At 43.8% G+C, this 15,449-nt stretch overlaps 1 protein-coding gene across 3 annotated transcripts in view; it reads left to right on the top strand.

Annotated features, from left to right (window-relative positions):
• The window catches only part of PRKCB (protein kinase C beta), a 249,935-nt gene that overhangs the window by 175,692 nt on the left and 58,794 nt on the right, over positions 1-15,449 (top strand). For all 3 annotated transcript variants that reach the window (XM_073361648.1, XM_073361647.1, XM_073361649.1), the window contains one exon: positions 6,433-6,579. In XM_073361648.1, coding sequence (XP_073217749.1) covers positions 6,433-6,579 — 147 coding nt within the window. The remainder of the gene's footprint in view (positions 1-6,432; positions 6,580-15,449) is intronic.

Genomic DNA, 15,449 nt, shown 5'->3' with positions numbered 1-15,449 from the left:
GTGTTGATTTTAGCTTTTTTGGAACTGTGCGGTAGCCATCAATTGGAGAAGCTATTTTAGGAGGTGAGAGGTGTGCACAGGATTCTTTATGTCATCTACAATTAAGCTAGAAAAGCATTGCACTGAAGTAAAATTTTTGGATAGCTTTGGTTTGTAGTAGTCTGTGCTAATGAGAGCTCAGATCAGAGCCACAGATCTATAATTTACAGTAGGCATGAAGCTGTGATCCAATCAGGCTGTGTTTTTTGTTTGTTTTTTAATTTTTGGCAGCTTTTATATTTCTTATTTAAACACAAAGCTTTATAATAAACTCAGCTTTACCATTTCATTCTCAACTCTTTAGATTTGATCTCTTTATTAGGATTTGAGATTATACAATTTTTGTGTTTGTCAGAATGAACATAAATGTAGCCAGAAGAGGAAATCATTACGTTAATACACTTTCAAGGCTATCTTTTAATTTTAAGAAGGATGAAGATCATGTCCTGTGATGGCCTAACATACACTTGATGTCAGAACATTGGAAGCGTTGTTTGAAATTGCAATTTTACTCACAGTTTTGAAGTACGATATCATGGAATTTATTAATCTGTTTTATCTGTAGTCGGTGTGGTTATAAATTAATATGATTAATGAAGATAAACTAAGATATTGATATAATTGGATTGGAGACCAAGCTTGGAGAGGAATCCTTAAATTATTCTGCACATGTTCTGTTTCCTATGTTGTGTTCTGGTAACCTCCAGTGTATTATCTAATATTTAGGGTGGTGATCTCTTTCATCTTTGAGAGGATGACCATTCCTGTGAATTGACACTTGTTAGAAATTGATCCTTAATAGGCGTTTTGTACTAAATTGTTAACTGACAGAAAGTGTTGACGGAATCCGTGGAGGAGCAATGGGGCCCTATACACAAGTTAACGAGTTACCTTTTAATACTGTAGATAGCACTTCTTCCCTTGCTTGGTGTGCCTGCACAATGACGCTGTCTGACATATTAGGAATTGGAAGCTAAATTCATTGGGCCATAGACTGATTGGCAAGGCCAAGTGACAGCAAAGGTCAGATTGGTCATGGTGCATTTGTATGAAATACACAGAGCAAATGCAATGAAAAATGGCGGCAGCATCAGGCTAATGTGTCTGAAGGGAGGAGCTGGAAGCGAGCAAAGCCCCCTTTTGGAAGCTGGGTTCCAGGCGTCAGTCCCCTGAGACGTGTCACACTGGCGGGGCACGCTGACCTAGTTACACGCAGAATCTCTTCTGTAGCATTTGTGCCTTTCAGTGTTTCTCGTCAGTTACTTGTCATATCAAAAAGCTTCTGTGGAACATTGGAAATAGTTGTGTGTTCCAGTTTACTGTATGCAAACCCACAGCATTTTGGTGACTGTGTGGAGAAAATAAGGGGAAGGAAAAAACCTTCTTTCTGCAGGATCCCTGTATCCTACCATCTGTTCAATTACTGACGTGTGACCCTCACAGCCAGGATGCAGGCTGATGTGCTGCGCCAAACTCAAACTTGTGATAATCAGCTACTAGAAGAGACAGGGATTTCGGCTGAATAGCTGCTCAGGGGAATCCTTTTAATTGGCACAGACAGTGCTGGAAAGAAACATGCCTGGGAAGTGATGGTCAGAATTCACTCAAGGTCCCAGGGGTTCCTGGAGCTGAAGCGTGTGCACGGAGCCTTGCAGCATGGACTGTCCCAAGGTGAATTAGCCTGACTTAGCTGCTACAAGCACAAGGTTGTGTCACGAAGCCTAAAAAGGACCTCAATGCAGGATGTTAATGCCACCTATAAGACACCATGACTTGGCTGCTAGCAGCACCAGGGACCTGCTCCAAAGCCCATGAAGTTAGTGGGAGTCTTTTCACTGTATTTTCAGTGGGTTTTTTGATCTGACCCTATAAGAGCTTCCTAAGGGAGAATCTTTTATTTGGGGCTGGGTAGGCCCCAGTGGCTCTTTCCTAGAATGGCAGTTGACTCAGTCTCCTCCCTGGTTTCTCATCATAGTAAAAGCCTCATGAAGGTGACTGTATTGCATTTGGAGAGCTGTAATCTGTCCATAAATTGTGTGTGAAATGAAATCGCTGGTCTAGTGGACATCATTCTAAATTACACAACTATCATACATAGCCTAGTTATTTCTTTGCGTAGATATGTAGCATCTCATAATGCTCAAGTGTGTCTTGCCTGTGTACTCAAGAGGAAACTAATGCAGCTTTAATATGGCTCTTGTTGACCTACAGTGCTATGACTGAATAACACTGTACTTCACACCAGACCTAATGTAACAATTAACAATCTTCCTCCTGTTCTTGGATTTGTTGACATTGCAATGGAATCACATTAAAGCACGTCCCAGACCAGAAATAAATTCAGAATGATCTCAGTTCAGTATTCCAGTCCATGAGGATACTCTAGCCTTCTTTAGTGCTTCCTTACAACATAGATTTGCTGGGAACTGAAAATGTGATTTAAGACAGAAATCTCTAACTCGCCTGTCCGTTCAGCAACAGCCTTCCTAGGGTGTCCTGAGAGGTCATGGGAATGCATTGTGACACTAATTGTAATGCAGCAGGCAAGAGTTCTGTCATTTCAGTTAAAATGATAAGGGATAAAAAGAATCCACCAATCGATTTGCATTAGTACTGCTTGATCCTGCTTTTCTGGGCAGCACAAATCAATAGGACAAAGTTTCAGTCTTATATTCTGAGATGCTGTAGAAAACATTGCAAAGGAAGTAAACATGAAAAGAATGATACGGAGCACTGTATGCTACAGAAGACATGTTAAAATGCGTGTCTGCGTGCCTTTTTTCAGCAACTTATGGCCCCTCTGTTCTGTTTAGCATGCAGTGTTATTACTGGCTGAAATATTGATTGCCATATGCCTTTCTGTGAGCTTCCTTCAGACTTATGCCTGCAACTGTAAGTACCCTAGGCTTAACAAAGAGTTCCGAAACAGGCATAGAGTGAAGCTTACATTGCACGTTTTGCCAATTTTCTTTATCATTTACCAGCTACTTGCTGGGACATCTTGATAGATGTGAACATCAGCTGGTATTGCATAGAGTCAGGTGCAATAAATAAACTATGACAAATTGGATTGGATAATGATGGTCAAGTGCTTTTTTATTTTTGTAACAACATTTGCAATGATTTAGTTATAAACCAGAGAGAGAACATGAGCATTAGGAGTGTATTAAAATATGTTAAAGGACTTTCACACTGACTCAGGCATGGGAACATGAGCACAATGACAGAGAAAGTAAGTTACTTTTACTTGAGGAGTGGTCAGCTGTGTTCTGTGGTCTAGTATTATAGACCACTTGTGTGTTTTTAAGGGCTTTCTCCCTTCTGGTTTTGCTAAACACACTGCCTGATCTTTCCGGATTTATAATCTCACTATCTGCTATCCTAGACATTATTGTGGTGTCACAAGTTCAGGTTACACACTAGACGAAATGGGATGGAGGGAAAACTTCCTGAGACACAAAAACCTCAATTACTAGCAACATTAGTATGGACAACAGTAATAGAAAAGACCTGTAAATATCGCGTTTAAACAGATAGTTGGGTTATAAATTGTATTTAAGAAAATACTATTTGTCTAATAATACTTGAGACTATTAAAATAGAGCAAATTAAAACCCTTAGATTACTTTTTGCTCCTTATATTGTTCATTTTGCTCTTTGTATTTTCCTCAGCAGTGAAAGTCTCACTCTTGGGTTAGCCAATGTCACTTTCAGGTTCTCATGCACTGACGCAGTATTGCAGTGTTTGGACTGCAAGCGCCCCGAGGGAATGTGTATTGTTTAAAATGTCATGGAAACTTCAAAATTGGTCCTAAATTTTGTAACAGCTTGTTTTCACAGACCAGAATTTGGTGTCAAATTTGACTTGACAAGAACGCCTTTTAAGGCTGTCTATATCATGTGGAAAAGTTTTCCCCTAATATAAATATTCCTCTTCATTGTGCCTGGATTTTCACCTGTATTAAAATGGCTGTGGAATGTGACCTGGTAAGAACTTTTACAGGCAAAAGTGTACAACCCAGGATGGGCTTTAGCTAGTTTAATTGTACAAAGTCTTGTTTAATTATACAAATATGAAACCTCTTAAGTCAAATTCAGTGCCCCAAACCATATTAATCCAATACCAAGTGTGCATGGTTAAGGACACAGTGTTAAGAAGTGCTGAGGCTAAAATGAAACATGCATCCCTAATTCTGCACCCTCATGTGCATGAATTATGATCGTATGTAAGTAAAAAACATCTTAGGAATTGCTATTGCAGATCAGAGCAGCTCCATCTAGCTGAATGTTCTGTTTGACAATGGCTAATATCAGGTGCTTCAGTAGATGGGCACTGATGGAATAACTTGACTGTGGGGAAAGTTCATTCCAACTCCCATCAGGTGTGGTGTCCACCCTCGGCTTACCGCCCGCCCCCCCCTTCCCCCCCCTGCCAACCAGATGCCCCACTGCTGCTTTCACTAATTCAGCTCTGACCAGTGCTAGCAATGGTGAGAGGCGAACATGAGTGCAGGCAAGTCTGCAGGTGGCTGCCTGCCTTTCATTTCAGCTCCAGTGCTGAATGCCAGATGGAGCTATCCACCAGAGGGCCAAGTAGGGGAAGCAGAAACCTGCCCTCTGCTGGGAGCGCCTGGATTTTATTCACTGTCACATGTCTAGTGCTGAACAATAAGAAAATATGAAGGGTTTGGGCAGGATTCCACCTTAGCTAGAGAACTTTGGAAACATTGGTTAAAAGTCTAAAAATTACTTAGGAAAATTGCACTTTTCTGGGAGGCTGTTTCAGTGGATTTTTAAAAAAACAATAGGATTATAGATTCTTATGCACAGCTCCTAGGCTGTCATTCTGTTTGCAGCCAGTCTTAGACATGAGGCCGCTCAATGACTTCAACCTCTTCCCTGGAGCACTCATTCAGAATTGCAGCTGCAATTAGACATCAATGGTTTCAGGTTTTTGCAAAATTTTCTTTTGTTTCCAGTGCAAGGCCTTCTGTCAGATATTGGTAGGTGCTGCAGGTGACCTTGAATGGAGAATTTTACAGCAGGGAGAGCCTTGCAATAACCAATTAGCGCCAGCAAAGTCTTGGTGATTACTTGTGAGCCTCCTATCTGGAGGAGTTGTGAGCGACACTAAAATTGAACTGCTGGAATCGGGTTAATGGAATTTCATGCTAGACTGAGCTCTGTGCAGGCTCTACAGTGTGGCATATTTCTAAAAATTAAAACTGAATTCATTGTGAGAGAGCTTTTACAAATTCTGGTTCAGTAAGTTAGATAGCCACTGGACCAATGACAAGGCACAGAGCAAGTGATGAGCTTTAGTGCTTAAAAATGTCTTTTGTGAGGCTTCTTAATAAGCAATTGTGATTCAGCCAGCTTGTGTGATTGCTTTGAGGATGCAGAAGAAGAAGCACTGTCGAGTCTGTTTTCAGAAATGTATTTGTGGTTTCATGCATTCAGCCTGAAATGCCAGAGGAGCCCAGTTCTCTTTTATATCAGATGTTAATAAAGTCTGGGCTGGGTAAAAATTCCCCTTATTTTATTCCAATATGTTTGTATTTAACAGACCTTTGCGCATAAGGCCAAGGACCCAACGCATACAGTTTGCCTTTGTAAAGGAAGCAGCTCCTCTAAGCCCATGTGTTTTTTTTTATTTCCTGGATCTTATTGCATGTGTGCTGTTACTGATGAGCATTCTCTCGCATGTCTCGGCGGAGAACAGAGTTTTAAATGTTTGGTTAACCTGTGGCATGCTTGGCGACACTCCCTGGTTGTTCCCTCTCATAGCAATTTGTAAGGGCATTCCGCAGATTTATTACTTAAAAGTATTCCAGTAAGAGTTAATATTCTCTGTATTGTAGCTGGAGTTTAGAGACTCCCTGTTCTAAGGAAATGCCTTCCCAGGGGAAATGGTGGAAGCCCCATGAACAAAGGCATTTAAAGAGAGACAGGACAAAGAAGTGGAAAATATGCAGTGTAGTGTCCCCAGGGGAGTGGTCTAGGTGGTGTCCTTTTCTGTTTCTAATTTCTTTTCGATACATTGTGGGAAGCTCTCCCCTCACCAATCAAGTTAGCTTTTCCCAATATTGTGAAAGCTGCAGGAGAGGAGGGAGGGAGCCAGTGAGCTACCTCTGAGCTCTCCAGGGAGGGATAATGGGGAGGTACCTTCCAAGGAGATTCGTTTTAAAATACGGGGAGCAATGCAGCACATTATGTTTGCAAACCTACCAAATTGTGACCTGGGTCGTGTTTCAATTGTTCATATGGAAAAGGCATTCACAGCTCAGCCTAGTGTTTTGCTTAGAAATAATCCCTTTAACATACACTCACTCTTAAAAATGGTCGGTCTTGTCATTTCACTTGATTTTTTTCCCCCCACTCTTCCCTTTTCAGAGAGCCAGGATTGGTCCAGGCGCCAAGGCAGCTGAGGAGAGGATGACACATGCGATTTCCAAATTTGACAACAATGGAAACAGAGATCGGATGAAACTGTCAGATTTTAATTTCCTCATGGTGCTGGGGAAAGGAAGCTTTGGAAAGGTGCGGTCTGAGGAGGTCCATGTGTTCGTACATCTGTGAACAGTGCGGTGCTTGACATTCATGTGTCCATAATAATTCCTAATCTAGGCTCTGCCTCATTACTCCAGACCAGCAGGCTGAGGCATAATCTCTCATGGCTAGACCAAGACTAGGGTCAGGGGTCTGGGTTCTGTTCCTTGCTCTAGCACCAACTCACAACCTTGAGCGAGTCACAACCTCTGTTTTGCCATCTGGAAATGGGAATATTTCACAGAGTAAATAATGTTTGTGGGGGCTTTGAGATCCTCCAAAAGGTGTTACCGAAAGGCAAATGTGTTACCTTCCCTCAACCCTTAGAACCTGCCAGACTCTCCCTCTGGGCAGCTGCCCCAGGAGCTTCTCAAAGAGACAGCTCTGGAGAGGGTCCGTTTTAGCTGTTTGCTCTTTGTTATAAAGCTAAAATAGTAGTGAAGATTCATGTGGGTTTATTCTAGTTCTTTAGCTTTAAACAACAAAATCACAGCCCCATACAGAAAGCGGTGGGCCCCCAAACAATTAATTTGTGACTGATCAGCAGTATTAAATAATCACATGCACTCAGCCAGTCAATCAATCCGAATCCCTCTCTCACCCAGGAACATTGGAACCGGTCTTCAACTTTCCCCTGTAACCCTGTCAAATTGATACTAAACGTAGCTCAGTCACAAACCATCTAAACATTCTCTGCCAGCCGTGACCTCTCCCAAGTGCCTTCGTGTTTGTTATCTCAGACCCTAGCAAACTGCAGTTTAAAACAACACTAAAATCTAGCCGCTGCTTTTGCCCACTCTTTTCTCTACCCCTGTGCCTTCCCCCTCTTCCCCCCCCCCCCAAATAATCCCTTTGAAAGTCTACTGCTTTGGCATCTGGGAATTTAAGAGTTTTTTCTCCTCTTCTTTTTATTTTGAGAAACGTTAACAAACCCCCCAGTTGGAATCGTGGCTTATGTAAGGGAATGTGACAGCAACTGTTCTGTGGAACAGACTGTTATAAATATGCTAATTAGTGCTCGTTAAAACAGAACGTTGGTCTATGTGATTAGATCCAGCCCAGCTCCCGCTATTCTCCAGTGGGAGTGTTCCTCACTTTTTTCCTCTCATCCTTTCCTTCACATTTGTTCCTTAACATTCTGAAATCAAGGAGTTCCAGCTGCGTGTCTCTGCCGGAGGGATATCTGGGAAAACAATTTAGAGGATTTAAGGCTTTTAAGGACTTGGTGGAGAGGACGTCATTTATTATTATTTATTTTCCACGTTAGTAAGAGGGAGCTGTTGGACATTTCAAAATTAACCATGCAGATCATCAAATCCATCCCAGCCCATGAGCTAGCTAGCATGTGAAATGGGCATGTTGGCAGGGAGGCACTGTGTCTAAGGTGGCATCAGCACAAAACAATCTTTTCCCCATAATGGGGAATCTTGTTTCCTTAGCTCTGTCCAGGCTTCAAGAGCTAGATAAGTTCATGGAGGACAGGTCCCCCAATGGCTATTAGCCAGGATGGCCAGGGACGGTGTCCTTAGCCTTTATTTGCCAGAAGCTGGGAATGGATCACTTGATGATTCCCTGTTCTGTTCATTCCCTCTGGGGCACCTCGCAGTGGCCACTGTCAGAAGACAGGATACTGGGCTGGATGGACCTTTGGTCTGACCCAGTCTGGCCGTTCTTACGTTCACTGCTTGTTCCCCATAACTGCTCCGTGGGATGGCTGAGCTCTGCTGTGCAGATCTGAGAAACAAATTCTGCCCTAGACATGTGCAGCGTGTCTAGCAGTAATTTGTATCTGTCACAGTAGCCTCCTTCCTCTGCCTGCATGGCCGCAGCTTAAACTTCCATGTTTTACTGTACGTGGCAAACCACCTATCAAGTCATTGATTTTTTTTAGGTTCAAAACAGCCTGTAAGAGCTGTTTGAGTATAATTTAACCTATTTTAGTGAATCCCTGTTTAATAAACTTGTTAACTCTTTGGTACCCAGAGCCAGTATTTACTGCTTAGTATTCTCCTCACTTGCATGCTACAGCTGGCAAGCATCAGGAAAACCTAGATATTGGGCTTGGTGGAGTTTAACAAACCTGTCCTCTTCTCATCCAGAGTTGGACTGCCTCCAGTTATTATGCTGGAACCTTCCCGAGCACATACACTCTGTTACAGGAATAAATCAAGCTAAATATCAGCTTCTCGTGTGCCAGAAAAGGAATTGCAATCTATCTTACAGTGTGTGTTCTGTAGGGGTAAAGCCACCGCAAAGACCGGCTTGAGGGTCATGGGATGGAACAGTTCTCCCCTGGCTTTGTTACTGCTGTGGGAGCTCAGTAAAATAATGGCATCACATTTCATTGAGAGGGCGTTTGGTCTCCACTTCCACCTGGACTCAGGCTGAAATGTGCTTAGCAAGATGCTAAGGCCACCCCTCACTGAATCCAGGGCTTCTTGGCCCATTCCTGGACAGAGGACAGACCAATGCTCCCCATCCTTGGCTGCTCTGATAGCCGGGACCAGAGCAGACCCAAACAGCTATAAATTATGGGATTCTCCTTGAGCTTTAGTAAATGGAGAGGGAGAAGAGACCCATTATTCCCTAGGCTGTTTTTAATTCAATAGTGCAATGTTGGCAAAGCCTCCCATTGGTTTCTGGTTTAACCAAAATCATAAAAAGCTAAATTTATGCAGCTGGTTCATATTTTGCAGCTACTCAGTCTGTCACACAAGTGAGCTGGAGTTTTATGGCTTTTCTCTGGAAAGGCCTGAGCCTTTTGCTTCTGCAGATCAGGGTGTTGGCAGGATCCCCTGACTGAATGAGTTTGGGTTACTTACTCTTCTGCATGTCTAGGATTGATTATTTCCCTGGAGTGGGGGAGAGCCTTCATTTTTGGACCCATCACACCATTATTTACAGTTGCTGAAGACTGCTCACCAGTGGCCATTTTTATCTTGGAGTGGAATCACTTTATATAGACATTTTAGTAGACACTCAGCTACTGTGATGATGAGGGTCATATAAGTACCTAGATAGATCAGTTTTAGTCACAATTTGCGGTAGGATGGCACGGAAGACAATGGTATAAACCGCCTATGTGGTGGTGTTTTTCTCTTCTGCTCCGGTATTTATAGGGTTTGAGGTGCTGTGGGTGCTGCTAAAGTGATGTAGGTGAGTACAGCAAGGAAGCAAAATCTGCAGACACTACACTGCCTTATTTGCACAGAATGCCTCTCCCTAGCAGCCTGGAAAGTACCTTCCACACAGGGCGAGGGTCAGAGCCTCTCCTCGGTTGTGCAGGTCTGAATTCAGGGTGGCTCCACTGACTTAAGTGAAGCAACTCCACATTTACACTTGTGTGACCCCACGTGTCTCTCAGTCTGGATGTAAACAGAGTAATACGTTGACCCAGGCTTCGTAGCACACACAACACACACACTCTGTGCAAGTGCCCCCTGATTTCTTACGCAGCTGCAGAGAAGGAGCTCTGTTTTTCCGCCTGTATTTTTGTGAAGTGGAACTGCTTGGCTCACAGTCGGAAGGCCAGCACACCGAGATGCATGCCACACGTTTCAGCGTCGGTATGCCATTGGAGAGCCACTGAATAAAACATTTACAGCTTCAGTAAACCCTAGAGCAGTTTTTTCCCATTTAATTTTGTACACCAGGAAATTCTGGCCTCTCATTCCATTGCAGACACTACGAACACTGATGTGGCAACAGATGTGCCCTCCAATTTGATGAGAAATGTACACGGACATAACTTCAGCACCATCCATCAGTCTATTGGGGGTTTTCACCTTGGAGGGCTAGGCTCCAATTCACTAAGCAGTGTCTGAATCCACCACATAATTAGTTACTGAACCCTGCACTCCAGTGGCTTTTATCTTGAAGTGTAATCAATTTTTATTTTTTTTGTACCTCAGGGAAAACGTCCCAGTGTGTTTGTCCCTCAGTGAGCTTTCTTACCAAAAGGATGCACACTCTCTCCTGGAAGCTTCCGGGCACAGAATTTTTTAAAAGTACCCCAACTCTCCAAGGTTTGAAACCCATCATGATTCCTCTGCTTGACAACCAAGACTCCTCCTGCTGTTGGTTGCAAGGAAGCAGCCCTTTTGTGGCCTTAATGCGGAGACACAAGATTTAGAGATGCCCTTTAGAGATGTCATTAATGATCTGGAGGATGGTGTGGATTGCACCCTCAGCAAGTTTGCAGATGACACTAAACTGGGAGGAGTGGTAGATACGCTGGAGGGTAGGGATAGGATACAGTGGAACCTAGACAAACTAGAGGATTGGGCCAAAAGAAATGTATTGAAGTTCAACAAGGACAAGTGCAGGATGGAAGAATCCCATGCACTGCTGCAAACTAGGGACCGAATGGCTAGGCAGCAGTTCTGCAGAAAAGGACCTAGGGGTTACAGTGGACGAGCCGCTGGATATGAGTTAACGGTGTGCCCTTGTTGCTAAGAAGGCTTACAGCATTTTGGGCTGTATAAGTAGGGGCATTGCCAGCAGATCGGGGGCTGTGATCGTTCCCCTCTATTCGACATTGGTGAGGCCTCATCTGGAGTACTGTGTCCAGTTTGGGCCCCACACTGCAAGAAGGATGTGGAAAAATTGGAAGGAGTCCAGCGGAGGGCAACAAAAATGATTAGGGGGCTGGAGCAAATGACTTATGAGGAGAGGCTGAGGGAACTGGGGTTGTTTAGTCTGCAGAAGAGAAGAATGAGGGGGGATTTGATAGCTGCTTTCAGCTACCTGAAAGGGGGTTCCAAAGAGGATGGATCTAGACTGTTCTCAGTGGTAGCAGATGACAGAACGAGGAGTAATGGTTTCAAGTTACAGTGGGGGAGGTTTAGGTTGGATGCTAGGAAACACTATTTCACTAGGAGGGTGGTGAAACACTGGAATGAGTTACCTAGGGAGGTGGTGGAATCTCCTTCCTGTTGGTTGGGATGATTTAGTTGGGGTTGGTCCTGCTTTGAGCAGGGGGTTGGACTAGATGACCTCCTGAGGTCCCTTCCAACCCTGATGTTCGATGATTCTATGTAACCTTTCAGAAAGAGGTGTCAAGCCAGCTGGAGCCCTGATCCTTCCAGATGTGAACTATATGGTTTATTCACTCACTTCCAGATCATCTCCCTTCTTCAGATGGCTTTCAGGAACCAAAGCCCGTCCTTTTTGATCAATTAAAATCAACTCTGTCAAAACATAATCGGGGTGACTTATAAACCTGAACTGCCTACATGAGAATGTTAAGGATAAATGTCAATGATCAATTTAAAACATGCCTTAGTTCATGCAAAATTGTAAGTGCTTGTACAGGTCAGGTGCAAGCAGACAGAATAAAGCGATCTTAACTGTATGCTTCTATATCACTTTTCATATTCAAAGTACTTTACAGGAAATAATCAATTTATCTCTAGAAATGCTCCTGCAAAGTGGGCTAGTACAACTATCCCAGTTCTGTAGAGGAGGAAACCTAACTACAGAGAGAGTAAAGGACTTGTTCAAGTCATGCAGTGAATTGACAGGAGAATTGTGACTAAATGCAAGAAGGTTCTTGCTCCTTGTCCCTGTCCCTCATTGGGCTGTTTCATGGCAACGTGCTAAACAGGTCTTGTTCCTACATCTTATGCTTCATTAAAAAACAAATTAAGACCCTCTAGCCCTCATGGAGGCAGTGGCTATCTTAAGTGCAGACTGGCAGCTTCTGCCTGAATGTGCAGGCAGCCTAAAACAGCACCTCTAGGAGGTGCAAACTCTCGCTGTTCTCGAGATGTTAGGGTGTCAGCTCTGAACCCTAATGGTGATGACTTATATGTCAGTGTTTGGAACTCCCTGATGATTAAAGCTTACAAGAAAGAATGGTGAGTATATTCTGAAGATCCCCATGGTCAGTTGTCCGTGACATCTCATTCTAGCTTCATAGGTGGGTAGAACTTACCTCATGTTCAGAGAAGTGTTAACATCATTCTCCTCCACCCCCAGTTTGACTCCTGATGTCATTCACGAGCTAGTGAAAAATAGTCAAGGGAAACTAGGGACCTTTCCCTCTGAGGCTTCAGGACATACCTTCTCCAAGCAATGGTTTTAAAAATACCAGAGGGTGGATTGACCTTCTTTCCTCTCCAAGGGATCAGGGTGCAGGAAAGAATTTTTTGTAGTATCTGGCCGGTGAATCTTGCCTATATGCTCGGGGTTTAGCTGATTGCCATATTTGGGGTCGGGAAGGAATTTTCCTCCAGAGAAGATTGGAAGAGGCCCTGGAGGTTTTCGCCTTCCTCTGTAGCACGGGGCCATGGGTCACTTGCTGGAGGATTCTCTGCTCCTTGAAGTCTTTAAACCACGATTTGAGGACTTCAATAGCTCAGACATAGGTGAGGAGTGGGTGGGTGAGATTCTCTGGCCTGCGTTGTGCAGGAGGTCAGACTAGATGATCATAATGGTCCCTTCTGACCTTAGTATCTATGAATCTATGACATTGTCCCAAATAAGAAAGGACACATGCTAGTAACCTTCTTCATGTTTTTGTCCTCATGGCCCAGTGAATACACACGCACGCACACCCCTACCAACCAGGTTGCTGAGGTATTTGAACTTCAACTTGAAGACTGGGGACTCAAAGTGCTACTGCCATACTAATAATAATAATGAATAATAATCTGTCCCAACGCCCATTAAGGTCAATGGAAATCTTCCCAAGGGTTTTCCTGAGCTTCGGTGCAGGCCCCGAGGGCTTGATCATCCTGGATGCTGAGCACTCTGGCCTGCTGTCTAGTAAAGTATTTAAGCACGTGCTTAGCTGTAAGCACAAGAGCAATCCTCTTGATTTCAGTGGAGGATGCCAAGTGCTGCCGGCTGAGGATGTGGCCCAGTACTGTCTCAGGTCAGTTGTCTGCAACCATTGTCGGGTAAGAGGACAGAACTGTGGTCTCCTGGTCTGAGCAAAGAGCAGAGAGTTGGGAACACTGAGAGTCTAATCCTGGCTCAGGCAAGTCCCTCTGTCTTACTGCCGTGCTTTTCCCATCTAATGGGCAATCCCATTAACCTGCCACATGGCAAACTGTGGGGATGAGTTAGCTGGGCTTTGATATGGAACAGCTGTGTGGAACTGTCAGGTGGTGGAGTTACATTAGTTAAACTGAGTAATAATGAATGTCCTCACCAGCTGGGATTCTCATTTTAATATGCAAATATTTGCAAAAACACTTGACCTATGCTCATCACCAGGGCTTTATCTACTAATCTTAGACAGACTCAGACACCTTCTGCTCTGTTACACTCATTTAAATATAAAACTGCACACCTCTGGCATTATTCTCAGTTTACATCACTGTACCACAGTAGAATTAGGCCCCGTGACCCCTATTTAATTAAACCCTTCCTAACCCTGCGGTGAAACATAGATATTGTCACTGTATTTAATCTACTTCCTGTGACACTGTCTTGGGGGCATCCAAAACCGTAAATTACCTTGTAACTCCTCTGCCTCAGCACGCAAGAGATTTGCTGCTAGACTGTGCATCAGCTCCCTGACACTTCGGTCTGTTACCAGCCCACTATGCTCCTCAGGACTCTGCCAGCCCTTAGTTCACCGTGCAGAGAACACTTGGTGCAAGTCAGTGCCTGAGCCCCTTGAAAGAGCCTTGGCCTGCAGTGTCCAGCCCATCACTGGACACTCACAGAAATTACCAAGTCCACTGTCTCCAGAGAGACAACAAACACACCTGCCTGTTGGCTCGGCTGAGGATTCACACTTGAATATATTGTACTGAGAGGAACATTTAGTAAAGCCAAGAATGAGCTTTTTAATAAAGAACAGCGATTCAAGTGATACTAAGCAAGGCTAATGAAAACAGAAAATGGTTTAAATAAAACAAAAGTATAACATGCTTTCTAGTGACTAAACGTAATGTCTAAAACTGCCTTAGACCAAGGATTGCTCACCGAAAGTCTCCTCTGTGTCAGAAGCACCCGCCAGCCAGGATCCAGCTTTTGTGGATGTAAACAGTGCTGCTCTTTTTGCTCCCGCAGAGATTTGTTCCCCCTCTTCTTACAGTCCAGTAAATCTTTGAGATCTATCCTGTGAAATGCACCCCAGGAAAAAAGGTCATCTTCCCCTCTATTCTTCAGCAACACAAGCCATGCTGTTGTTCTCATCCTTCTGTTAATTTGCTCTTCCTGCTGACTCAATATGCAAATATAATCCCCACTGTCTCTGGCAAACCCTGCTCCATTTACATGTGAGAGACCTGGGCAGACCGGCAAGTCAAGGTTCCTTTATTTGGGAAACCTTTATCAGCCCTGCCTGGTTTGCTTGGTTTAAACATATTTGCAGTCTACACATACAGCTTCTTAATTGTTATCTGGACATCCATCATGCAATGGTCATAATGACCAGTATGTTACGAGTTTTCATTTGATACCTTATGCAACATTCTTTGTAGAGAAATACCACGACAGCAATGTATTAGGTGTCGTGAGTTGGTCAGGCCAGATAGAAGTTGCTGTGACAGAACCGTGGACGCTCTGCTGGGGGGATTGTGGCGCTCTTAGGGTCACATCTCCTGTCACCCAAACAGCGGTATCTTTGCTGGGATTCTATTCTCTTGCCTTTCCAAAGTCCATGGGATGCTGCTTAGCCTTTCCCAGCTCTGCTCTGGTCTTACATTATTTCTGTTCCACTCTATTGCTGTTCATTTCTCCTAATTTATTTTCAAAACATCCTAACGTATGTTCTCAGTGTGACTAGGCTCTTTTAAATGTAAAGTAATTCCATTCCACTGGCGATCTGAATTTAACACGAGAGAGAGAAAATGGGAAGCAAAACGTGGCCACTGGTGAGCGGTGTTTGTTTTGGCAGCAGCCCA

Source organism: Lepidochelys kempii, chromosome 10, assembly GCF_965140285.1.
Source record: "Lepidochelys kempii isolate rLepKem1 chromosome 10, rLepKem1.hap1, whole genome shotgun sequence".
Classification (NCBI taxonomy): domain Eukaryota; kingdom Metazoa; phylum Chordata; order Testudines; family Cheloniidae; genus Lepidochelys; species Lepidochelys kempii.
Note: the sequence above shows the minus strand (reverse complement) of the source record. Positions and strands in the feature narration are given on the sequence as shown.